Source organism: Varanus komodoensis, unplaced genomic scaffold (assembly GCF_004798865.1).
Source record: "Varanus komodoensis strain SLA01 unplaced genomic scaffold, ASM479886v1 scaffold6_4, whole genome shotgun sequence".
In the NCBI taxonomy this organism is placed as follows: Eukaryota; Metazoa; Chordata; class Lepidosauria; order Squamata; family Varanidae; genus Varanus; species Varanus komodoensis.
The window spans coordinates 17,427,066-17,454,519 of NW_025336347.1; the positions used below are offsets into that span (position 1 = coordinate 17,427,066).

The following is a 27,454-nucleotide window of genomic DNA, read 5'->3' on the forward strand; positions in this document are numbered from 1 at the left end:
GCTAAAGCAAGAATGTGTTCTCCTCTATATAATGGGCTGATAAATAATTGAAACAGTCCCATGATGGCCTGAACTAGCCCAGATAATGCCACCTTGGCATGAATGTTGAATTTCTCTAACATCCAGTGAGGTTCTCTGAAAGCACACTTGAGACCACCTCAGTCAGGAAAATTTGGGGGGCAACAGAGTGGGTAGCATACCAACGGCATTCTCAGTCTGTTTTGTTGGCCCATTTATAGCTCTTCCCAACCTGCCCTGGTCTGGAGCAGTTTTCTGGTGAGTTAGGTAGTATTCTCAGGTCAGGTATAGCAAGGGTTGAGCTCGAGGATGGTCAGCTCAGAGGAAAATCCAGCAGTAAATAGTGAAATACTAGTATTTGCTGAAATGCCATTAGAAACTGCTGAAATACCACTTAGAGCAATCAAAGGATGGATTGTACCACGGAGCTCCGACTGTGTCGTGCATGAAGCTCCGACAGAAACAGTGACTCACGAGGAGACCTTGCACTTGGCACCCAGTGCCCAAGAGTCGACCCCACAACCCAATGCAGGGATGGCTGAGCCAGCTACTGCGTCTGCCTCTGAGCCCCAGCACGTTGAGCAAATGCCTGGACCTTTATCAGAGACAGAGTCATGAGAGAGAGGAAGCTGCAAGTCCTACTCAGGAGGCAGAGCAAACTGCCTCTTCCCCCTCCCCCCCCCCGATGCTGATCTCCCTGAGCCAGAAACAGAAGACACAATAGGTGTGGTAGATTTTTCAAGAGCCCAGAACAGACGTAGTTTACGCTGATTTGAACAGCTACAAAGTAGACTGCGTTAGAGGGAGGAAAGGCATGACTTGGGAGAATGATCCCACATGGGCCCAGGAAGAGAAGCCATTATAGGGCTGACAGCTGCTTAGCAAGGACCGCTATTAGGGAACTTATCTATAGAATTGTAAATCTTGTAGACAATTAGCATTAAAGAGCTTTAGTTTTATTGCTCTAGAATGTGTGGAATGTTTACATACCGGGCTGCCCCTCAGGACAAACTGGGCCTGTGCAGAAGCCAAACAAGCTTAGCTCTTAGCTCGTATGACAGACTGAGCTGTAAATGGGACTTGGGCTTCCTGAAGGCAGAGTGCATGAGGCTTTCTCCCTCGAAGGAGTGGTGCTTGCTTTTCAAGCCTCGCCTGTGACAGTACGGAGCCAGCAGGAATGTGGCGATAGCTACAGAACAGGAGTTCAGAAGCTGGCAGGGAATTAGTCCCAGACACCCTTTTGGACTGAACACATTCAGAGTCCTTGTCCGTTTCTGAAGGTTTGTCTTCACATATTGAGCTATAAGATACATTACCTCTTTAAATGAACATGCTATAGCTTCTTCAATTTTGTTCTGCATTCTTGAATTTGCCATTAGACATGGCAAATTTTCTCTTGCTTTGGCACTGACTTTCAGAAGTGCTTTACCTCCCACAGCTGCAAGGCTGATGAAAATTAGGCCCTTTATAGGAATCATATTTTTATGCTTGTAAAGCAAAATTGCAGTGCCCCACATCATTTCTCCTTTGTATACTGCAGTGGTATTGTTCTGATACTTGTATTTAAAAACTAAATGACTTATTTTTAAAGTTTTCCTTGCCTTGATGATCCTGCAGGAAATTGTCTTCCGTGCATTCTTTTCTTGTGAGAAATGATAAAGTCTTGTCTCATTTCAATTAATCATATTTTCCCCCAATCCTCCTTGCTCATCAAATCTCTGCTAATTTTCCCATATACATTATAGGCAGCTTCTCACCAGAAAGCAAGGCTTTTTGTTCTAGATATTGGCTAATTTTACATAACCTCTTTGTCCGTTGGTCTAATCTATGGCAACAGCACCACCAGAAGGCTGTTTTTGTCTGTCGTTTATCTTTGCCGTGAGGTTGTTAGTATGCTTGTACATTCTCGAATACTAAATACTCAGGTTTATTTATTTACACAATTATCCTGGGCTTTCCCCCCTTGTACTTTGACCCCAGCCCTACAAGTTGATTATTAAGTGTCCTTCTATTAGTAGCTTTAATGTGGGGGTAGGGGGAGAGAATTCTTTCTTGATCTATAAAGATATAGAACCCCATAGCCAGCATGCAAGTTAAATGCATGAACAGATGCTCTCATGCAACATAAAAGTGATATACTAAAAACTGTATTTTATAGCCAGTGATAGTTTACCAAGAATTGAAATGTAATAACTAGGCTGTCAGGAGAAATTGTTGAAATATAAATTGTTTAGCAGCTGCTTCAAACTGTCAGTCCAAAAGGAATATAATAGCATTGAGAACTGCATATTACTCTCCTTAGCTGTCAGGTACAATAATTTCTTTAAGTGACTTTTAAATCTTCTAAAGAGATATTTTTCAGAAATGCCTAGTTTCTAAATCAGGCACAGAACATTTTTTCAGAAATTATGAATATTTTAAAAAGAATTTAAATATTAAACTAAAAATCAATTATATGTCAGCATTTTCATACATGTTACCCAATGCTGAAAATGCTGGAATTTGCAAAAGGAATGAGGGGTGAGGAGAGAGAATGCAAATTATTACTGGTAATTTTTCCGAATGTGAATATGCCTGGACCATTATATCATTCGAAAACTTTGTGTGTGTGTGTGAAAGAGAAAATATGCAGATGTTTATTATTGACAGTTCTTTCCCAACTACGTGAATGTACAGTTACACTACACAGGTTATGTTGTAGCCCTTGTAACCCTTGCCTCATCCTTCCTCCCCTCCCTTTGTTCCCTCTTCCCCTCCATTGTGCAGGAGGAATGAGGAACTTGTCTCGATATTAACATGGTTCTGTAAGGACCATGTCCCATGGTCACACTAAATCCTTAATACTGTAGATTTAGCCATATGAGAAGAAAGTCGAGAAAATAATTTCCTCACTTCTACTTCTTGTGTCTCCCACAGCCTGTCAATCAAGGGTGTCACTATCAGAAAGAAATGAACCCTCTTTCCCATTCCAACCCACGGTAAGCTGCTGTTTGCATTCTGGGCAACAAGGTTGTGCTCAGAATGGTCTAAAGAATTGATCAATGTAACTTTTCCTAGCTAGGCTCTTAAACCGTATTTTCAGCTGTTATGTCTCCAAAAGAGATTCTACCCCCAGGCCTCCCCACCACCTGCCCCAGGTTTTGCAGCTGCGACCATGTATGCGTGTATGCATGTGTCTTGAGTGTGAGAAAAAAATGAGATGCCCAGAGATGTCATAAGTAGAGTAGGCGGCATATAAGTATTTTAAATAAATAAAAAAAATAAAAATGTGGAGTAGGGAGTGGAGGGATTGTGGGTGTGTGGCTCAAATGTGTTTGCAACTTATTTGGCAATGTGCAAGGATTCCTAGGAGCCATAATGGAAGGACAATACTGAGATCTTCAAAAGCAATTCCAGAGTATCAGAAGGTGCTCTAAGAATGTTTTAAAGGACTGTCATGCGATTTATATAATGAAAGGCTTGAGGGAACTGGCCATATTTGTCCAGTTTGGCTAAAACAAAGACTAGGAAGGAGAGGATACTTCAGCTCAGTTTGTTCTCCCATAATGGACGAAGGATCTTCTCCCATGTTCCAGTTTTCCTGGGGACAGCCCCCCACCCCAAAAAAAAAGCAAAGCCATGGGGAACTGTTTCTGTGAAATCACTAGGGAATTGTTTTGAAGACCTGGCCCTAGGAAAACTTTTCATGGGAGCCTAAACTACCTCCCATATAGAACCTCTGGTCTAGAAAGGATAGCTAAGAAATTCATTTCAGTTTAGTTTTTGAGGAGAATATGCCAAAATTTGCAAAGTTCTCCATATTTGTTTGAAGAAATGAACTAGAAAGAAAGCAAAACTGGCAGATTTGTTTCTCCACAGTCAAAGCTTTGAATGCTTGGTTCCAAAAAGCCTATGTTTCAATCCCCATATAGTTCCGCATGTTGGAATGAGAGCCATGTGGTGTAGTGGTTAAGAGTTCTGGACTGGGACTTGGCTATGAAGCTCACTGGGTGTCTTTGAGCCACTCACAGACTCAGTCTGACCTACCTCACAGGGTTGTTGTTGTGAGGATAAAACTGAGAGGAAGAGAACCTTATAAGCTGCCTTGTGTTCCTTGCAAAAGAAAGAAAGGTAGGATATGAATGCAATGAAATAATAGAAATAATAATAGGGTTGCAACCTCTTTTTTCTGACTGGCTCCTCATCATTCACCACTGTATAGTAGGGAGCTACTTCGTGATCCACTCCTTCTTGGGAATACTAGTACTTATTAAATTTTGCTGGGAAAGATGGGTGAGGATTTTCTCTCGCTTCCTTGTGATAAGAGTTTAGCAAAATTCACAAAGTTTGTATTTTGGAGAAAAAGAACTTGAGATTTAAAAACATCACATGCAGGAAAAAGTGGATCTGACAGATTCATCCATCTTCAGTCTACCATGAGGATTCAGAGCCCAAGTTAACTGATCCCATTGCTTTGTTGATTGCTGCTTTGAAGAGCTGCCCGGACTGGTTGAGCAGGGCACCACTGGGGTAAATATTTGCTGGAGGTAAATAGCGCCATTCTTTCCTGAACCAACTTGAGGGAAGCTTGCCAGTCTGTAACATTTTCACATTAGTGTCTGCCACAACAAGTACCATGCACTGGAGATGATTCTGGAGCATTTTGAAGGAGAACGGTTTTTCATGCAAAGTTCTGGCCAAGATTGGCCCCCTGTGTAAATCGAGGGTATATCTAAGCCCATACTCCAGCCTCTTCTGCAGCTGTACATTGTAAGAAAGGACTGAGTATGAAGAACGAGCTAGCTTTCAGGATACCTTGTCATTTACTGATCTTCTCATTAAGGGAAGCTAATAAGCTTCCAAGAAACCCCAGGGTTCCTTAGAACACAGTCTGAAAACCACTGGCCTAAAACAAAAGACGATTGATGAGCCATGTTGACAATTTTCAAACATGTCAGTAGGGAATAGGCAAACACTATATCCACTCAAAACAAAATAGAATGCAATGAGCTTAGAAGAACAAAGATTAGTTTATGCTGGGGGGATTTGATCTTTCCATATTCCTATATGAAATGACCTATTCTGTATTTCTCATAAATTGAGACTAATGTGCAAAAAGAATGTAGCTGTACAACAGATTTCTAACTTTTCAGAATGCGGCAGTGCAATTTGTGCCAGTTTAAAAATGCCATAACATGAATCTAAATACTATTTTGAAAGAAAGTATGTGGTTAAATATGCATTTTGTGAAGATTTTGTTTCTCAGAAAAATTCACAGATTAATACAGAAATGGAATTATAAGTAGGAACGTAGAAAAGTGATACAGACAGGAAATAGATTCACCTACCCCTAGTGTATGGATTGCAGTAAAACTTCCCAATTCTAAAGGCTTTTCTATGAAGCAACAACCAAAGAGGCAACACATCCAATTCTACATGATGCACAGGAAGTTACAGGAAGAGTCCGTGTTGGTTACTCCCAAATCAGCAGCTGACAGAAACTGAATTCCCCCTCCCCACAGTGAGCACAGAGGTGTCCTGACCAAAATGAGCAAAGTAACAGACTGCCATGCAAGCTGCCTGCCACAGCAGAATACACTGGGGACAGTGAAACAGACCGGTCCAAGGATGAAATCTTATGCACGCTTACCTCCAAATAAAGACCCAGCGAACTCATTGAGACTTACTTTTGAGTCATGAAGATTCTGGCTGCAGAGGGAAAGCCAGAAGAACACAGAGGGCACTGGCTGGTGTGCATGACACAGCAGCCCACCATGGCTTCATTCACCCTGGGAGCTTCTGTGCCCAGCATCCCACAAGCACCAGTTTTGCATGCTGCCCACAGGTGCCCAGTTTTCCGTGGATTCTCCTCCTGTGGCCTCTTTGGAGTGGAAGCAAACCAGTAACAGCCTGTGGCTTAACTGAGGGTTGCTGTCCAGTCCAAGAAGCCATGGTGCCTGGGTTTACAGGACACAGCAGCCTGCCCTGGCCAGGACATGCTATAAGCCAAGGTGCCTTGTTTTCTCCCATGATGACTGTGTAAACCCCGCTCCTCCCGGAGCATCCAGGTATGGACAGCACCAAAAGCAGTATTAGGGCTGGAGCCCCAGGCCTCTGGGAGGCCATCTACCCTGCCATCCAGCTTTCTATGGTTGCTTCCTGAAATAAAGGTATGGGGCCCTGTCGATCTCTATTGGACCTGATGAACTGGCTTCTTCTCGCAGGTGCATCTTCTGCTTTTGCACCCCTTGAGTTTTTCTGCCTGAGGCTTCCCCCCTTCAAATCAAATGCCCTCCTCTCCCCGACCATACATCCCTTTTTACAAATAAAGGTGTCCGTTGGAGACAGGGCCCTTTAAAGACACACATGCACACAGAGATTTTATATCATATGGACATTAGTTTATGAAAAATTGTTATTTCTTGCTTGCTTGCTTTTGTTTTTGTCTTGTGGGCCTGAACTTTAGTACTGCCCCTGGGCAGCACCATACCAGAGGTTTTCACATATTATTCCAAGGACATGCTGAAGACCCTCTTTTACTATTTGTATGCACAGGTGAATGTTGTTATTGCAAGACAGAAACAGAAGAGAGACATTTTCCCATAGAAGCTTCATTCTAGACAAAGTAGATATTAGATTTCAATTGCATATGTTAAGAATTCAACCAACTTAAGTGAGATGTTCAAAAATGCCCCAGGTTTCTTCCCCCTATCTTTCCTGAACTTGGAAATCCACTTTTTCCAAAGCAGTGAACAACTATATCCAGGCAGGTTTTTTTGTTTGTCTTGGTTTTATGTAATTTGTGTGAAAGACTTGTGGGAGCAAGGCATTAAAATATTAAACTGCAAGCAAATGTATGTGTTTCTGTTAGTAACTTGAGATTAACAGGGTACGTGATGTCTTCTGTTGACATTGGCCCCAGTTAAGTTTCAGATGGAAGTGGGTTTGCTGTTTAAATTTCTTTTTGTTTATTCACTATATTTTAAAATAAGACTTGTGCTTACATGGCTTCTGATGGCTTTCCAATATACATTCCATCGACTTTATCTTTTAGATGAGATCACTTATTCCCAAACATTTACTTACAAGATGCCATCTAAAACTGATTTTATCTCACTGATAAGACCTAGCATTGATTCCATGACTTGATTCAACACCCTTGAAAACTGTCATAGTTTTAAAACGGTGTGTTTCTTTTAAAACGGGAACAAAGCATAAGCTGCATTTGACTGTCAGCTCCAGGTGACAAGCTATTGAACAGATGTGTTAACGGGGACGTGCCCACCAGCCTCATCCCTGCCCCTTGTCGTCCGTGGTTGTGGGGTGAGCAAGAGGGGCACTCGCCCATGCGCCCAGGTTCCCCCTGCAATTTGAAACCCCCTGCAGACTTCCAAGTTACTGGAGGAATCTACATGCATGCTGTGAGCTACCCTCTACAGAGACATGGACAGAAGTGGGCAGCACTTGGGACCCTGCTCTCCCATTCTGCGCCCAGGGAACAGGCACTGGTTATTGTTATTCTTTAACACACATTGCTAACAAATGGACATACCGTCTTTGAGCCTGAACAAGACCATCCATAGAGGACTCTTGAAGGGACCCAACTCCATCTTCTAGCCTACCACATTGCCTTTACATCTAGACACAGATCCTAGTCCTCCACCTTTTGAAAAATGGTTCGACTAGTCAGTGGCAGGGAGTGGCAATGGGCGCAGGAACCTAAAGACCTCAGCTCAGTAATTATCCCGCAGCATGGTTTCAGCTGATTGCTGTTGTTCCCCCAGTCTAAATCATCCATATATTGGAAGAAGGTGTGCAATGTGATCTTAAAATAATGAAACTTAACTATGACACCAGCAGTCCAAATCAAAGCTCGTCATTGATGTAGGGTAATAATAAAGATGCACTGTAAATGCCCACATGGAGACACCTAACACTAAAGATCTAGTTTAAGACAGCATACAGTGGTCTTCACACTGCAAGTGGTGAGTGTTCCAGATGTCCAGCTAAGTGTAGGGACCTGCTGGATAGGTCCTTCCAAGGACAGCGTAACTACAGCAGCCTGCTACTTCAAGCAAACACGAAAGGCGCACTTGGGCGATTGTCCCAGACCTTGAGAGCTGTCCCAGGACTGTCCTCTGCCATACAACCAACCTGGGTCTTTCCTGTGTGCTCAGTGGTCTTACGGTTACTAGGAGACCTTAGGGCTCCCCCACAATAGTCACTGCATCATGAAGATACCACCCTTTAACCTGGAGGAAAGACTGTTCCTGCTCGTTTTTTAAAAAATCTCCCTCCCTACTTTTCTATTCTTACCTCTCGGAGCTTGTTTGCAATTAAGAGAGTAGGAAGAGCTCCCTGTAAAATTCTGTTATTTTATATAACATCTGATTTTGCTCCCTCAAACTAGAACATTTGACTTCTTTGGAAGTTCTGTAGCTTCAGCCCAGCAAAGGTTTAATCAGGATTCTTTCTCCACATCCACTTTAATTTCTCCTTTAGGGTGTGGGCTTGCAACAATATGTTATTTTTTTCTAACAAGCAGTCTAATCCAGTTAACCCTGGAACACTTCAATTAAAGTACTTGCTTTCCATTGTAGCCAATGGAATACATAAAATAAATTCCAAATATTCCATTGTGAGTGCAATCGTAAGCAACGTAAAAAAGAATTAAGCTTCACTGAGTTCAGTGTGAGTTATTTCCAAGTAAATATGCCTAGGATTGCACAGTGATCTCCCAAAACCATGGTGAGGATTAAATACTGAAACATCAACACAGTGTTCCACTACCTCACATTATAAACTGGATTTTTGTTTCTGAGATGCACAGGCAATCTGTATAATGGCTGACTTGCTATTGCCCCCATAAATTAGAGGCCCTTGTGAACTTCCAGAAAGGTGTTTCTGGACTGTAAATACAGGGGATGACACTGTTATGAGGTCAGCTTACATCATGATATAAAAACTGGAGCAGATGGCTATAGTAAAGTGATAAAATACAGCCTGAGGGGACATGATCCATATTGTTAGACTCTTCAGAATAGAAAAACTGAGTTGCTGTTCTTGGAAAGGCTATGGTGTGCAAAAACGTGAAAAACAAAGTTTCATTGAAGCTTCGAATCCGTGATCTAGGTGCTATCTTTAAAGTCTATAATGATTTATCAAATTCCTTCTGGTAATGCAGAAGTCAAAATCTGATTACTTGGTAAGCCTTATAAACAAAGCCTTATGCAGAAAACCAGACAACAGTATTTGGGAAATGAGTATAATATGTATGGATTAAGCAGGAGGTATTGAGACAACCCAATCAAAGTGATGTATGTAGAAGCTTATTTAGGACGATACAGAGTTAGAAAAGGATTTAAGGATTGCAGAAGCAGATAAACTTCATGGGGAGATTTTTCAGCAAGATTTAACATAAATTTGCATTAAAATTTGCAATCTACAGAGACACTATGCTCAACCTCTGGGGCCTTCCTCGGAGTGATAGCTCCAAAGTGTGGAGAGTGACAAGAGCAACGGCTTTCTTGTTGGTGCCCCCATCTATGGAATAACCTCTGCACTGCAGCCCACCTGGCACTAAATCTGTCAAATCTGGCATGAGGGGGATCACCAGGTGTTTTGCAGTCACTCTGTTTTGTTATCCCTTGTTACTGTCCATGTTTATTATCTGTTTTAGCTGTTTTAAACTTTTTAATATCTTTCTGATTTATGGTATTTTTATTGTATTTGATCATCTGTTTTTACAGACAGTTTAAACTGCCCAGAGAGCTTCAGCTGTGGGGTAGCATAGAAATAAATGATATATTTTAAGAGTGTTTGTTGTGGTTGCTTTTTATTTGTAGTCATATTAATAGCAATCTCACAGACACTTGTCAAATGGCATTTTTAAATAGCAAGGCATATTGCTTTGGCATGCGTGCTTACCACATTGCCTTGTTGTGCGTGTATCATTAGTCTCAGGGTAAAGCCAGTGAGTTGGCCAAAGATAAAGGTCTGTGCTGAGGAATAATCAGACATAAACTAAAGCACAGTGTGCCGGCAGTGCCTCTCCCTTTCCTTCTGCAAATGGCGCTTTCTAATATTAGAGGAAGCATCACAGAAAACAGAAGGCTTTGCCATAAAATATGCTTCCAATGGAAATGCAGCGTGCAGGTTTTGTTCTGACTTCAGTGACTGTAAAGTTAGTGTGATGTAGCAGATGGACTACGAGATCAAGGAGAAACGGTGTGAGGTTCTGAGGCAGCATCTGGGCTCCCTCTTCAGGCCAGAGACCAGAATAGCAGCCCTGGCTGTTGCAGGACTGGGCCCACAGCCAACTGCGGCCACCTGGGCTGTTACAAGCACTGCCTGGGAGGCCTGAGTAAAGAGCTATATAAGAACCAGCTCTTTCCTCCACATGCTACCTTGGTAATCAGGGTTTATTATTATTGTGTTGTTGTTGGAGCAGCTTGCTGTGCTGTCTAGAACTTGTTTCTGGAAACTCTGCCTGTCACCTTGCTCCTGCTCCTGCTTCTAGACCATACCTGGCTTCCTGCTCTTTACCTGCTCCACTTTCTGCTCCATTTCTGGGTACCTGCTTCTCCTTGGCTTGTTTCTTTGGCTTTTGACTCCTGACTGGCTTTGATTACTCTTTGCTATTTGGACTGACTTACCTTGTACTTCTGTTACCAGCCTTTTCCTCTGGACTCTGTGGCTGTGATTTGGAATAGGCCCTTGTAGCGTACTCGCTGTCTGGGTCCTGGTGTCCTGATCTGCCCATGCCCCAGGCTGTGACAAATGGGTACAGGTGGCTTAGCTATGAAGGTCACTGTGTGAACTTTGGACAGGTTGTTTTGCTGTATCTGCATCACATGGCCAGGCACTGTGAGGACAAAATGAGATTATCAAACAGTCTTTGGAAAAATAGGATACAAATTTGATTTTGAAAATAGTAATAATATATCATGATTTAAAGTCCTCGATATAGAAATAGAAGTTAGTTTTCACACTATCCCCTGTTCACTGGCAGTGGTTGCTCCTTATTTTTGACTGGCTGGTTGTTCCTTAGTTTTATGGATCACAATTTGACTAGTCCAAAGAAGGCAGGCTACATCCTGGAGAATGTTTGAATAGAGTCTTGGCTTGCCAGTTTAGAATATACTCCCTGTTTCTTCACAGACTTGGGAAGACGGATGAGAGTGAGGAAGCTCACTGCTGATCCAAGGCTGCAGGAAAGTTCTCTGACTGTGGATCAGCCTTCTTTATTGCACTGGCATTTGCTCTGGCAAGGGCTGAGCACTGTCAGGAAAGGAGCATTGGGTGAATCCAGGTCCACTTCCAAGTCACCCCAGTTGATTCACAAATGCACACCAAGGCTTGACCATGCTCAGTGTTGATTGTTGTCGGCCACTGTCCTCCCTTGCAATAGTAACACATAGTTAACATTTGGGGAGGCACTGGGAAAAACTAAATTTAATGTTTTCAGAAAATGTTTCCAAAACAACAATAATGTTCTGTTGCTTGCCCTTTAGCAAAAGTTTCTTCTAAAACTTTGTTCTAACCACATCTCAGCAGATGTCTCAGAACTGAAACAGTGTTATTTCAGGCACACCCCAAGTCACCAGCTGAAACTCATGCACCAAGCTGGGTTTGTTATTAAGTAACTGCATTAACACACTCAGATGGGACAGCAGTATTTCAATGCATTTTGGAGTCACTGTCAAAGGACATTCATCTTATCTCACTAACCTATTTAAGGCAAATTGCTACATGTTCTGAATTTGGCTAAAAATCTGTAACAAAAATTACAGTGGGGTTACCAGCAGATTGTGAGAGAATCTGCTATATTGGGGCTTGGGAGTTGGCCCCATCAGCCCTTGAAGAGGCAAGAGTAGACATCAACAGGCCGTTGATCTTTGGGGTCTTTTGGTGAGGGGTATAGGAGGGAAGTACCATTTCAATATTTTGTCCAGTTTATTTACTTATTTATTTAAACCACTTTTATGCTATTCCTTTAGTTGAACGTTTCTCAGGATGGTTTACATTATATTAAAACACATTAACATATAAAATACCAACACAGTAAGATAAACAATAACAATCCCAAAATCATAATGAATAAAAAAGAGAAAATACAATAAAACAATATAAATGGTAACAATACAACAATAAGAATAGAAACTGAATATAAAACCAAGCATATAAACCAAAACATAATACTAACATTAAATAATCACAAATCAAATTAAACACTACATAGTGTTAAATTACAATAAGATAAAATATAGATTTGCAACAGTTAAAATATTGAGAGAATAAAAGATTTTAGCTTGGCATTGAGAGATACAGAGCATCAGCACCAGGTGCACCTCTCTGAAAAGTTGATTCCATAACCAGAGCACCAGCACCAAGAAGGCCCTTCTCTGCATAGCCAGCATCCTTGCATCTTTTACAGATGGCTCCTAGGGAAGGACTTCTGATAATGACCTTAAGGTCCAGGCAGGCAAATCCGGGAGGAGATATTTTGGCAGATTTTACCAAATGACTGTCTAGGAGCAAAACCTAGGCAACCCTGCCTTACCTGACTACATTCCATTGTTTTAAAGAGTTTCCCCCAAGCCTGCTTCCAATACAGGAAATGAACTAGGAAAGGAGAAGCTTGCTTAGAGCCACAGAACGTGACTAAAGTAAGATAGGAGAAATGGATTTTACATCAAATTCTACTTCTTATGTCAAGAGTTGAGTCTCTGCCCCCTCTGATTGTGTGAATGGAACTGACACATGTATAAATTACATGCACTTACATAACATGCATTCCATCGTCCAGATGATTTGTAGGCATTGACCTAGTTCCTGCAGCATGACAACCCAGCATGCGTAAAAGCCATGGTAGGTTGTTGTGTCCTCCAGACTTGGCAGAGCTGCAGTGCACTGGGATACATGTTGGAGCTACCTGGGGGTCCAGGGGGAAAGATGGGGAGACCAATGCATAGTGAACCCGATTCTCTGTCCTGTACACCAGGAATCGATCAGCAAACAAACAACCCACTGTGGCTTATTCACAGGCTGACTTAGTGCAAACATACCTATGAAGCAGAGGGCCAAGGCTTGGTTGATGTTTGTTTTTCCTTTTTATTTAGAAAGTTAGTAAATGCTGATATGCGCCCTGAATTTTTGGGAAGGGCAGTGTGATCATTTTCAAAAAATAATGCTGATATAACTAAGTACCTAAAACCCAGCTGAATGGAAAAGAGATGAAAACATGAAACACTACAACAGCAAAGGAAAGTGTCTGATTTTTTTAAAATTAAAAAATGGCAAGTGTCCATCCATAATGGCCACTTTTGTATTGGGATATTTACTATCTCTATGGCATTAGATGATATATTAGAGTTACCACTAATACCTCTATGGCATTAGATGTTATTTATTAGAGTTAAATAAATAATCGGTATCCTGCAACAGCAGGGGGCTGGATCTGATGGCCTTCATGGCACCTTCTAACTCTACTATTCTATCTTTCTGTTACCTGTTTGTGGTTTTCATATTGCTTTATAAAGGAAGTTAATGGAAGGGTGGCATGGCTAGGGTCAGATTTGGTTGCTCTCCTAGTTATAATGAAGGAGAAAGGGAAAGGTCCCATATTCAACCATACTTTCCCTTTGTGTTAAAGTAAGCTTCATTACTGAGTCTTAGTGGAAGTTCCTAACAAGTGGCATCAGTAACCATCACACAACTGAGAGTTTTAACTATTTCCCTTATACTTGAATTTAATGCTTACTTGCCAGTTGGGTAAAAGCAGACGGTCACAGGCAATAATTGTAGCCAAGTGCCCATGTAGAACTTAAAATCATGCAGCTGTCCTGAGGGCTTGCCCAGGTATGCATGCTTGCAGGAGCTTTCTTTCTGGACTGTACTTGAGAGCTCAGATGCATAGCTGTCATTCAGCTATACCTTTGTATCGATGTATGTATGCTGGACACAGTCTCAGTTCTTCACTTTTAGGTTAATGTTGTTTTTTGCTACCTAAAGGAATGAATAAAAACATAAAATGTAGGATTGGCCGTTTAAAATGACTCCAGCTGCCACGCCAGTCGCTTACTGGGGAAAAGCACCATCTTGACTGGGTGGTCAAGGAGAGGCCAGCCAAGCTCGCCACAGGAGGGAGTGCCACAGTTTGTGCACAGCCACAGAGTAGACTTTGTCTGTCCTGCATTCAAACAACCAAGACCCACCAGCAGCAGCAGCAGGTCATAGATAAGATCCTCCCCTGCATGTGTGGACAGACAGGCAGGTTCCTATGAGAGGAGGTGAGTTTTTAAGTAGCCTGGGTCCAGACGGTTTTGACCACTAAAGGTAATGACCAGTGCTTCAGATTAGATGGTGATATACAGTTGCAGTAGATGTACTCCAAGATGCCATCTGAGATGGTGAGTTCAGACTGTTTGTTCAGTTAATGCATCTAGTTGAGAGAGTGTGGGGCATGGGTCTGTTAATTCTCCAAGGAGGGCTGGGAGAATTAGAAGCTGCCTGCTTCCACATATATTTAATAGAAACACAGAAGCAGAACAAGTCAGAAGGGGTCTCCTGGGCCATCTAGTCTGACCCCCGGTTCCAGCTGGCTCCACTCATGACATGCCCACCATGTGCATGTCCAGCCTATCTTTGAACACCCGCACCAATTTGAGATACATTGTAGAAGTCTAAATTACAATATGTGGTGTCTTTAGAGTACTTGTTTTTGTTGCATACAGTAGACCAAATAAACCAGGCTGTAAAAGATGCTTGCTACATTACTAGATATGTCTACAGACACAGATCCATTAAAGTATATATATGCATTTATTTATGCTTCATCAGAACCTCTCCTGCATGCTGAACTTAGACACTGCAAAAAATAAAAAAGGAAGATTTAAATCATAGTAAAATGTAGTAGCAAAAGCTCAAGGTTGAATGTGTACATTTAGAAAATGAATTCAGTTATACCAAAAAGGCATCTTCATTTTTATGATTCGTTAGATGAGTGAGGTCATACAAATTCATTAATCATATGCAACAGACTGCACAACGTTGGGAAGTATCATAGAACACTCTTGCAAATGCCAAAATAAGTGAGTAGCGATAATGTATCATGAAATGTACTTTGCTTTCTTATTGGGCTTGTTCACTAATTCACAGAATTCAGTAATTTGCAATGGGCCTGTGCAGTCGTTAATCTGAATTAGTACTGTTCCACCATATTTGTCTGCTCAACTCATGCATCAAAGGAAAGAGAAGAATAAAGGAGATAGTAGATCAGAATTGTCTCTAATAGTTTGGAGCCTTCATAATCTCAGCAGCTTATGTAGCAATTGGGAAAGTATTTGAAAACCTCAACGCCAATCCACAAAATAATCTTAACATGGTTTAATACTCATTCTTCCCAGGAATCTTTGGGAATTATAGTGGTGTTACATAGACTTCCTTACAGAGAGATCTGTCAGGATTAGTCCTAACATAGAATTGTTAGAATTAAATTAGAACTAAACAACAATACCTGGGATTGTTTGGTGGAAGCCATGACAATTAAATTAGCATAAAAGCAGAGGATTAGGGTTAGAGTAATTTAATTAAAACCTGCTCTTCTGCCTGTTGTGAACCAACAGCAGAGAGCTTCAACAATTAGGCAGTATGGAAAATAAATAGTATTCAAAGCAGCTTTACAGCATAAGATTTTTTTTTAATGGAAAATGCATCTCAACCATGGGGGAAAATACTACTCTACATAAATTTCTCCAGGACAGAACCTGGAGGGAAAAAAAAGAACCTTCAAATTGTAAAAGCTTGTTGAAAGAGAATGCGTTCAGTTTAGATCAAGAAAAGGCCAAAAAGAAAGTGTGACTAAGCTCCACCAGTTTTCTAGAAGAAAATTTCACCTTGGATTGCTGATTTCCAGAATTTGTAATTCCTTTTCCATAAATGGGACAGAAAGAACTTGAGGTTATTTTGACAGATTCATGCAATCAGACAGAGTTTGAATGCCTAGCTCTTAAAAGTCTGGGTTTAAATTATATTTGCAACTGTTTCCGATGCTGAATTAGGAGGAAGTGTGTTTGTAACATCAAGTCATCTCTGACTTACAGCAACCCTCTGAATGAAAGCCCTCTAAAATGTCTTGTCCAGGACCACTCTATTTAACCCTTCCAAGTTCAAGGCTGTGGCTTCCTTTATGGATTCAGTCTATCTCATATTTTTGTCATCGTCTTTTCATATCCAGCCTTTGACTTGCCTTAACACAATTGTCTTCTCCATCGAGTCTTGCCTTCTCATGATGTGTCTGAAGTATGACAGCCTTGGTTTCGTAATTTGTGCTTCTAAAGAAGGCTCTGGCTCGATTTGATCCCGGACCTATGCAATAGGATGGCCACCTCTTTTGACTGATAGGCGTCTTCATCTGCAGCAGCTCTGTGGCATGCTTGCACAACATGGCAATTGCCATGCTTCAATAGCTGTATCTATTAAATTTGGCCAGTGCAGGTGGGAAAGAATCTTCTTTTGTTTGATTTTGATAAGAACTTCCCAAAATCCTCAAATTCTTCACATTATTGAGATAATATGGCTAAAACGCCATATGAATAAAAGCCCCATTCTGGATTTTAAAAAATTGAATGTGGGAAAAAGCAAAACCGACAAATTCATCCATTCCTGTTTAGCAGTGAGTAGGTCCTGCTGAATTCAGTGCAGCTTACATCTGAGTAGATCTGAGCAGGACTGCCCTGTCAGTTCCTCTCACTCTTGGGTGGGTTATTTGCCTTTTGCTACCTGAAGCATTCAGCTTTACTTCACTTTAAGCCCCATTCACATGCACCAGTTTAATAAGTCTTCTTGCCTCTCTCCGTCTCCACAAAGAAGTTGCACCTTCCTGGATTCATACATTTTCATATCGTAATGCTTCTGCTACTTTTTTGTCTAACAGTTCTAGTATGGATGAGGCCATGTCTCCTGGAGCTAATGCAGATTTTCTCTCTTCCTGTAGCAAGCAAAGCCACCAGCAGCTGATTAGTGTACATCTTTCCTATTCACAGATCAACTCATCTGAATTACAAAGCCAAACTTGATTCTAATAGAAAATGTTTGTTCCCTGTGTTCCTTTAACTTTATTCTCAGATTTGGTAGTAGGAACAGGGAGTATTGGATAAAAATACATTCCTAGCACCACTTCTGGAAGCAGCTTTGAGTATTACTTTGCTGTGTTTCATATTCAGCACAATCAGAAACAAAAATGGGTGCTTAAAAGAGGTGCACATTTAAAAATCCCCTTTTCTGTGGAATTCAGCAACAGCCTTGGTAGTTGTTAGAAATGGCACTTTCTGTGAGCCTCTGCATCTATAGAAAAATAAAAGTATCCCTGTTTTCATATGACAGGTATTGGAGAGGCTGCAACTCCATTTATTTAGCTACCAAATTGTACAATAAAATCCAAGAGAATAGCACTGGAACCCATTTGAAACCCATTTTAAGGCTGAGAAATTGGAAGAAGGGAAAAAATAACTATATCTCTCTTCAGAACACCTGAATCTTTGTGGTTTTCTTGTTTAAGTGTTCAATGTGTTTTGAATGTGAGCAATGCAAGAACAAATTTTCCAAGAAAGAAAGCTGCTGTCATGGTCCCAGGTGACATGTTTCCACCAGAATCATCCTTAAATGAAGAGTTTGAGCTATCAAGCCAGATGACCTCAAGTGAACAGGTCACTTAAGAGGTCAGTACACTTGGTCAATCCCCATGGTCCCCTATCTCCAGAGGTGATGCCTTCAGACCCACCTCCTCAAGAAGCAGAGAGCTCAGCTACTGAGGCAGCAGGGGATACTGGGCCACCAGCTTATCCCCTGACCCAAATACCACTGCCTTAAATTTAGGATAGGCTGTTGGCCAGGCACAGGAGTACTTCCTTAGTGAAACAGGCTTCTCATGAGCAAAGGACTCTTTATGGGTAGGGCCCTCCTTGATAGGATAACAAGTAGCACATGTCTGAAGCCCTTGGTAGAATTCTTCTAGCTCTGGCTGGGTCAGGTCTCAACTGGAGCCTGCATGCACTGGAAACAACACCTTACTACCAGCTCTGGTGCTTTGCTTCCCTGACTTTGTTCTGCTTGAATCTTTGAGCTACTGGCCTTTGGGCTCTTGTTTGACTCTCCTTTTTGGACTGTGTACCTGTGTTCTGATCTTGGCTGTGTCTCTTAGAACTGTCCCTTCCGACTGGTAATGCAGCACTTTGGACAATTGTCTACCTCTCTGCTTGACCTTTTTATTGTTTGCTGACCTGCCATTGGATTTCCCCCTTTACTTGCCTTAATGCTGTGTCTGACCCAGCCTGTTCAGGATAGCTCTGCACTGGTTCCTCCCTCCCCTGAAATTCCTCCTAAGCTTATCAAGAGTCCTGGAATACAGTTCTTCCAACATTCTCTGGAATACAATTTGAAAATCTACCTGAGACAGAAAATCAGTTACAGAAGCCACATTTGTTGACCACTATCAATCCTCATTTGCAAATCACACAGCTACAGGAAAATTTTGTGTTAGCACTCTTATACAGCAACTGTGGTTGAAAAGTAAATTAGGATCTATTGAAGATCTCTGGGTTTCCAGGTCATCTGAATTGTAAGAATTTCTGAATTGTATTTTTTGTTTATTTCTATCCTGCGCAGTTATTGAACATTAACAGTAACAAAATGACTCTTCCTTACCCACTGTAAATCATACCATTAAAATGACAAAACTACTAGATTTTTTGTGCAGAAGGTGTGTAAACACCTGTATGTGTGTGTGTGTGTGTGCACAGAACCAATTCCTGATTTCATTTATTCTATTTGACTTTTCCTCTTTTTTGTGGCAGGTTCCAGCTGGTGATTCTCAGGGTTCTAGCAAAAGGCAAAATAGATCCCACAAACCTGAATTCTGTATACCTCTGTTATGGGGCATAGTCCTGGTTTATGTGAAGTGCTGGTGAAACCCAAAGGCCTCGTTAGGTGTCCTGGTTAAAATGAGTGTGGGCCTCAGAACACCTCTGCAATATACATGGGTTACTTGGCAGGGTTCTCTCAAAGTTTGGACCCCGGCCCTCCCAGTTCTGCCAGTTCTGGCTAACTGTAATAAACACAAGGCAGTGCCTGGGAACATGGGGCTCGGACACTGATTCTGAAAACCCACCCTTGAACTTTTCTATAATCAAGAAAGCCAGCAAGCCTTTAAGATGGGAATATGGGTGATCAGGCCAGGGTTATCAGACAGCAAACAAGTTAACTCAAGGAATCAATTTCTGCATTGATTAGTCTGCTGAGGAACCCTGGCATCTTTGCTATGGAACCCCCTATAAATTGCATAAGCTTCTGGGGTATTTCAGGACATATTTCACACTGAGCACCAGTATGGTTTTTAACTGCAAGTCTAACTTCAGCCACAGTCAACTTCATGTTACCAAAACAGAATTGGCTGTGACAGGTAAAACAATAGTTGTGTGTTAAAGGGGCCATTACTGTAAAGAAGACAGAACACGTTCAGGCTACGTTCTTGGCAGCATGGCCTTCTGCTCATCTGATTATACTACTATAAGATATTGTTCTATTGACTCTGTTGTCCATTGATTTTGTAGTTTGAAAGCCCCTTGTTCACTGGCCATCCATTAAGAATGAATGGGTGGCGATCTATAGTACCCGACAGCAGGAGGCTTTCAGCAGCAGGCCATAAGAGAGAAAGCAAGTATTATTAAATGTGAGGTGGCTGGTTATTAGAAGTCAGCTTCAGGTGTTTTATGAATTGCTGAAGCATTAAAACATAATTCCTAAAATGAATGGTTTGCTTTTGCTGAGCTTTTCGCGATTTAAAAATAAGAAAACAGCTAATTGACACTTCGTTAAGTGCGTGGGCCTATAAAGCAGCAGACAAGCAAATCCATGCACTGACAGCCCATAACTGATAGGCTTCATTATTGCCTGTTTGACTGAGATGAAATGAAAATATGCAGGGTTCTTGCTGAGTATCTCCTTTCCCCTGTGCAAGTCCCTTAATGCAATTTTTATATAGCTAATAGGCTGATAAACACATGAATCAAAGTTAGTAAAAAGGACAGAACAGGGGTTTTGTTACTGCTGCTCCTGCTGTTGTTAAATTAGGTAATAAAGCATTGTGTTGCTTTTTCTCCACCGAGGCCATTTATATTGTCACCAAGCTAATACTACAATATAGTTATTATAACAGATTTGGGAAGTATGTAAAAATTATACTTAGGGGCCACTAGCAGAAGCCTCCACCACGAGCATGGGAGGGGACCCCCAGCACCAGACATCACCAAGAGACCTCTGTGGCTCCGCAGATCTTCTTCAGCTTCTCAAGCCAGCTGTGGGGAAGATTCATCTGCGCACATGAGCCTCGCCAAGCCGCCGCCCTCAGCTTGTGCCTGTGCTGCAGCCCACTGCCACTCTCACTCCAGGTTTACCGTCTCAGGGTTGACTTCATCCTTAGTCCTGCTCATCTGCGAGCTGCTGCCCCTTTTTAGTAATGGAGGAAAGGCAGCATATTTTTCAAAGCCTAGATTGGGCTGAGCTACACGGCAAATATCTCTCACACCTTGAGCATTTTCTTTCTTTCATCCTTATGCTCACAGCTTTATTATTTAAAATCCTTCCTCCCCATTCCCTACAGTGATTAATCAGCATCCAGTTAATCCGTCTCCCAATTAAATTGGTTTAAAAGGTTGTGTCCCTAATCATGCAGGAGCCGATGTTGGGGGTAGAACAGTTCTCTCCACAGCATCTGGTCCATGATGGCTGTTGCACATGCAAGTGATGCTTCAGTGCCGCAATTGTCGGGAGGTAAGCATTCGCCCTTAGGATGCCCACCCAGAGCATCGTTCTGTAGTTTCTTCAGTTCTTCGGACTACACTCCGCCAACTCCTTCAAAGTACAAAACAGGTCCACCTGAATTTAAAAGGATTTTAGAGCTAAGCATCTTGAGGATTGTGGGATTGAGCTATTAAAATACTGAGCATAAGAAAATCTTTGTTTAGATTAAGAGCACTTGAGATTTTGTGGGCTGCACTTTGTGAAGTGGTGTGGAAAGAGGCAAGAGCAAGGTTTGTGACACTCCGTATCTGCTTGTTATAGTCTAAATCTTGGTGCTAGCAAAAAGGGAAAGTTTCCAGTAAGGCACATGCAGTAAATGAAGATATTATGTATTAGGGATGGAATGAATCTGTCACTTTGACGGATTGTGAGGCAAAGAACAGATTAACAGATTACTCATAGTCAGAATGCAGCTTACTGTGAAAAATGTGCAGGAAATGATAAGTGTTGGTTTGTGCTGATTTAATGATACTTTAACACTACAATAACACTCTAGAAGAGTAATATAATGTCATTCTTGCCTTGAATTTTTAGATCATCAACACATTGCCAGTTTTTCCTTTAAAATAAGTTTAAACAATGTATGTCCCCCTCCCCCCAAAACTGCAAACTTTTACTATAATTTAAAGGCCTAGTAATGTGTTACGTTACAGTTTTTCATGCTCCACTCATCATTTGTTTATGTGAATTTACTGATCTCTATGCAAATTGGTAATGCATTATTTTTATATATAATTTTCAATTTTCCAGCCATGTATTTGTCTTCTGTTAGAGAATTCTATTCTGTGTGTTTTGACCTGAGGCTGAGAGCAATTATACTGTTATCTGAATCAGGAACTTATTATAAAGCTGCATGCCATTTTTATGTAATATGTTATAAAAATTATGAAAAGCTTCATGCAGAGCTAGATGTTTGGGGCACACATAGTCCTTGGGGAAGGCTTGCAGGCAGCCCAAATCGTGCATGGACTCTAAGGGTTTTCTGCTTTCATTAATATTAATAAAAAATAACTTCCTATCCGTCATGCCTGTAGAAGAAAATTTTAAAAGATGGGTGCATTTCAACATGTGGACCAGCTTCAGCAAATTCTTCTGAGCATTATATCGGTGTATGCAGGCAAATGCTGTCATCAGAGTTGAAAACATCACCTTCCTTAGTACTGTAGTAAGATAAGAGTGGCAGGCCATCACTACTGGTCTTTCCCACAACTAAATCTCTCCCCTTCCCCAGGGTCTGTATTGCACTGCGCTGGTGGTCCTGCTTCTCCTCTTCTCCAAGCTCCATTGCGGATCCTGGACCGCTGCGCATGCTCAGCCCTCTTTTCCTTTTCCATCATTGCCACTGTGTGTGCTCACTCTGCCCTTGCTGCCTGAAAGCAGGCATGGAGCCAGGCTGGGCTGGCGGGACGTTCAGGAAGAGGGCTCTCCCTGAGTGCCATATTTGGTGGTGCTCATTTCACTGAAATGACGACGATGGTGATTTGAGTCTCCATGGCCAGCACCCGCCGCAAATCACTGCCTCTCAAAAAGTGGGTCGCCAGGCTCTGCCACACACAAAGAAGCACTACAGATACTTTTCTTATTGTCTCAGTCTCCTGCCCCCACCCACAAACTCACAGCTTCTCAAGGCCGGAACACAGGAGAGCAGATCTGGTGAGCGGCCAGCAGTACTGAAACACAGAACTAAGCCTTTCTTACTTAATGGAATAGTAGACAGAGGAGAGTGGAGCCATGTTTGGCTCATTGTCTCCGCTCAGTTGGCCTTCTCTGTGTAGTGGGTGGCTGCTGAAGCAGCATAATGGTGAATGATCTCCTTGTACGTAAATTCAGAGGTACAGCTGTGCACAGGACCTTTGGGATTTGGTCGTAGTCCAACTGCAGAGGTGAACCGGTGAGGCAGGCATGCACAGGTCTCCTGGAAAGCAGGAATGTTACTGAGTGCACAAGAACAAAATAGAGACACAGTAATTATTCTTGAGAATTGGTTGGTTGGCTGTATGTATTACTTGAACTCTAGAATGGATTTACTTAGTTCATATATTAGAAGCAAGTCTATACCTATTAAGCAATGCATGCAGCAAGCCAAATGAATAGCGTAGACAAACTGGGTTCAGATGGCGGAGAAAATAGCCCCAAGGCCCACTTGGCAGCTCAGCCAAGGGTTGTGGTGCACAGAAGACGAACCTGCAGGCATGAATGGTGGGTCAGGTTAGTCTTTGCTGGACTGGCAAGTCCAACAGACGTCGTTATGAGGATGCTGCAGGGTGGGACTAAGAAAATCAGGGATGCTAGTGCTGCTGGAAAAGAGAGAAAGTTTGTGGAGGTGCAACTGCAAAAGTAGAGAGGGTTGCTCACAGAGCCTTGTCTTTAGCAGTAGGTGGTGCATCACCATCTGACAAATGAGGAGGTTGGGATCTTGGCCTTTATATCCAACATACTTGTTCCAGTTTCCAGCTCCTTGTGTGTTTTAGTCATGTATTGTGCAGAATTGGGCTCCAGAACTAATATGTGCAGGATTTGTTGCATCAGGCCATAACGCTGGATGTGAGCTGCATTATCTGTACCATTTGTATTGATTTCAGTGCATCCCTAATCCTTGTATTTACAGAAAGTAAGGTAACAGGCACAGTTCTGTACACACATCATACCTTATGAAGGCTATCGGCAAAGACAAGGAAGGTTGTTGTTTTTTTAAAAGCGAACTTTAAATCTTCATTTATCATTTACTCCAAAACTCCCTTAAATCGTGTGTTTTTAATAGCTAGGTCACCTTGTATTGATTTATATATGGTACCCAGTTGATCAATGTTAATATACTGTAATTAGACTATACAAGTAGGTGCACAGTTTTATACTCCTTTATCATGTCTGAACAGTTGTGTATAAATGTTGAACTTGACACTATAGATTCTATTATGTATATTAACCTTGTGTGATAGTTTGCTCGCAAATCAATTAATATTCCGGTGAATAAAGACTACTATCACTACCTAATTTCCCACATTCATAACTCTGCCTGCAAGTCCACCTTCTCCTCCTGAGCAGTATTAAAAGCTGTAGGAGAACAGTTTGGAAAGCTGAAAGAGAAAATGAAAAGTTGTTGGCAGTGTGTATCCTCCAGTGGATGCCAGTAATCCATCCTGAGACCCCAGTAGCTGGATGGATTATAAAAGCCATAAATAAATAAATAAATAATCAATCAATCAATCCTGCCACCTCAAGGAAAGCAGCACAGCTGCCTCTCCCTTCTGGGACCGAGTTGGGAAACCTGTGACTTCTGGAAAGTTGGTAGACTCAACTTCCAGCTTCCCTGATCACTGGGCATATTATTTGGGAGATACGGGAATTGAAGTCCAACAACATCTGAAAGATTCACGGGGTTTCCACCATGTGGGATGTCCAGGAAAGTCACACAAAAGCTGATTCTGCAGACCTGAGTAAGTCTCTCACATCAGCAGCCTGCAGTCCAGTCTTTTCTCTCAATCTGCGCCAATTCCCATGATGCCTACATCACTGAGGCTTAGACGTAGTTTAGTAAGGGAACTGGGCAACAAGCAAGTGGAAGGAGAGGCAAGGAGAATGAGGAAGCAGCTGATGGAAGAAGATGCAGAAAAAGGGATCCAAAGAAACTGGGTGCTTCACTCCTCTGGTGAAGCCAACAACTTCTGATATGTTGGATGTCTCCGTGCACATACAGAGGGCTGCAACATTAAATCATCAGCCTGCAGATTGTATCTACAGGCTTTGTGCAAGTTCAGAAAGATTTGCAAGCCATTCCAAACTCCATTGTTGGACACTTTACTGGAACACTGAGGCACTCCCTCAGAGATGCACAAATCAGCAGAACTCATCACGGGTCCCCATTTTCCACCTTAAAAATAATTCCAGCTTAAATACATAACAGATCGTTGTGGGGGTGCTTACTTGAGTGGAAATTGATACATATTTCTGTCCTTTTTTTTTCTAAATGGTGTTTTTATGCAAATGTGTTTTAAAGTACACATTTTTCTGCCATTAACTAAAGTGTGCTTGTGAATAATTTTGCTTTGGTGCACAAATCAGATTGCAAGCTCATAAATGTGCAGATTTCCAATCTCAAATAGCATTTGAATCCACATTTGTTTCTGGGCTGTGCAAATTATATAAGCTCTTATAAATTTACATAACACATTTCTCCCTCACCTCCAATACAAACAGGTCTGCAGGCAAGAAAGAATCCCATCTGGTAAGCTGCATCTTTCCTCAAAAATAGATTTGGTGGGTAAGAAGCTGCTACCCTTCCTATCTGTAACAGACCCGACATCACTCTCCCAGTTAAGCTTGCCTAATAGTTAGCCTGGGTGAATTTAACTTTGGCTCCTTATAAAACGGCCTTCTCTGTTCTCTAGGCAATGTCAATACCAATGTCATAAAGATACATTTACCTTTTATTATCAGCAAATGCATAGATAGCCCCATGCATGTTGATTATATTGATTCAGCTGGAGGCTGTGATAACAAAATGAGAGTATGTCTCTAATTAAGCAAAAATTTGATTAGCCTCTTTTTTCTTGCTGTTTTGAGGAGATAATCCAGCTCATACCTTAAAAATATAAATCTGTACAAAGTCTTTTTTTAGTCATTCCGGGAAGCATGTAATTCCCACATGCAGACTGTCACAGTTTACCATTGCACAGGCAGGCAGTGTGTGGTTTCTCACATGGAAATGCTTCCCAGGTGGGAATTTTGTGACGCTGGAAGCAAGTCCAGAAAGGAATTTGATGGGTGGCAATTCACATTAGGCTGCAGTCCAACACTGAAGAAACCTGCATGTTGTGTTATCTGTGTCCCAGCTGGGATCAGACTGGGGCAACGAGGGAGGAAAGTGAGGCCATAGCTCAGTGGAAAAGCACATGGACAACATGCCGCATGTCCAAGCCTCAATTCCTGGCATCTCCGGTTAGCATTGGGAAAAAAAACTTTGTCTGAAAACTTTCAGGGTCACTGCCGCTTAGTACATACCATACTGAGCTAGGTGAACCAGTGGTCCGCTTTAGCGTATCTTCATATTTTGCTCAAGTATGCATTTGGAAAGGGGCGCTCCCGCCATCCGCCGTCCCCCTTGAGAGTGTGCACATTCTGGAGCGCTCGCTAGAAGACGCGCACGACTGAAGAGGGGCCTGCCTAATGTCTGCTCTTCCGGACCGAGCAGAGCATTTCTCGGGATTTCCGTTATCAATTGACTTTTTAAAGGTTTCTCCATCAACTACGGGATTTCACTGGATTTCAGCAAACAAGATCTCCATGCAGATATTGTTCCGTTTTTATTTTTATTTTTTATTTTTTATTTTCTTTTTCTTTCTTTTCTTTTTTTTTTTTTTTTGAAGAGAGGGGTTGGTATGAGGGACGGAACCACAGAATAGGTCAGAGTCCCAGCTCCAGCCTGCAGAGGATTCTGAGCAGCCGCTCTGGATGGTGCCCTTCCAGCAGCATTGCCCAGGCTGTGCAAGCTCTGTTGAAAGGGATCTATCTTGCGCAGCATCACTCTGTGTGTTCTGGTGCACATCCTGGGTTTTCCAGTGGGATTTCTGCTGGAGGTGAGAGGTTTTTAATGAATTCTGCCCTGAGACTTTGAAGCAAAGGAAGCAGCTGGTGTGCCACTGAGGGCTATATCAGAAATACGTCATGAGCTTGATGGCCTTATCTTCTTCCAGATGTTACGTATTTGTAATGACACAGTGAGAATTTCCCACCCATTCATCTGGTACAGGCCATAGTATATTTGATGATGCATCACAATGCCCTAAATCCTGTTCTGTCACTCTCCCACCCCTAACACATGGCACTTGCTGAAGTGAAAGCCAGTGTCGTGGGGATCCAGTACTTGTAAGCAGAACTCTGGCCTGAATCAGCCTTTCCAGAACAGAACATGGCGTCAGCACTCCCTTCCACAAGCGCCTCTGGTCACTCCCGTTCCAGAAGAGCTAGTTCACAGTAGCACTAGCAAGGACTGGCTCCCTGCTGCACTGAATTTATCTGTGCTAGTGCAGATAAAGCCCCCTATTCTTTCTTTAGAACCTTTGCTCTCATAAATGAAACATGAATCCGTCTACTAAAAGGTTGACAAAATTTCAGATCCTGAGATTTGAAAGGAAGAATGAAGTTGGGTTTCTTACGACTTGTTTTTAATCCTTATTTATTTTGTTAGGATTATATTTATATAATTGTATTTATAAATATTGTATTTATATTCCACCTTTTTTCCCGTTCAAGGAACTCGAGGCAGCTTACACAACTCTGCTCCCAATCTTAACTCACAACAACAGCCCTGTGAGGTAGGTTGGGCTGAGAGTCTGTGACTGGCCCAAAGTCACCTCGTTGCTCCTTGACAGTTTGGGGGCAAGAATCCAGATCTCTTGGGTTGCAATCCCACACCCTTCACCACTGCATCACACTGGCTTTCAATATAATCATAAGTCATAATCCTGTGTCTTTAAAACTTAAGGCAAATCTTACCTCTACGATCATGAATTCTGTTCCCTTATCTTTAGCAATGAAAGCAGGGCTTTACAAACTTCTAATAAAGACTCTGGAATATTTGAAGATCCATCTAGGGCTT

General features: G+C 41.9%; 1 protein-coding gene across 4 annotated transcripts in view; it reads left to right on the forward strand.

The window, feature by feature from the left end:
- Positions 1-27,454, forward strand: part of CFAP20DC (CFAP20 domain containing) — a 203,446-nt gene that overhangs the window by 157,459 nt on the left and 18,533 nt on the right. For all 4 annotated transcript variants that reach the window (XM_044452102.1, XM_044452103.1, XM_044452105.1 and 1 more), the window contains one exon: positions 2,935-2,996. In XM_044452102.1, coding sequence (XP_044308037.1) covers positions 2,935-2,996 — 62 coding nt within the window. The remainder of the gene's footprint in view (positions 1-2,934; positions 2,997-27,454) is intronic.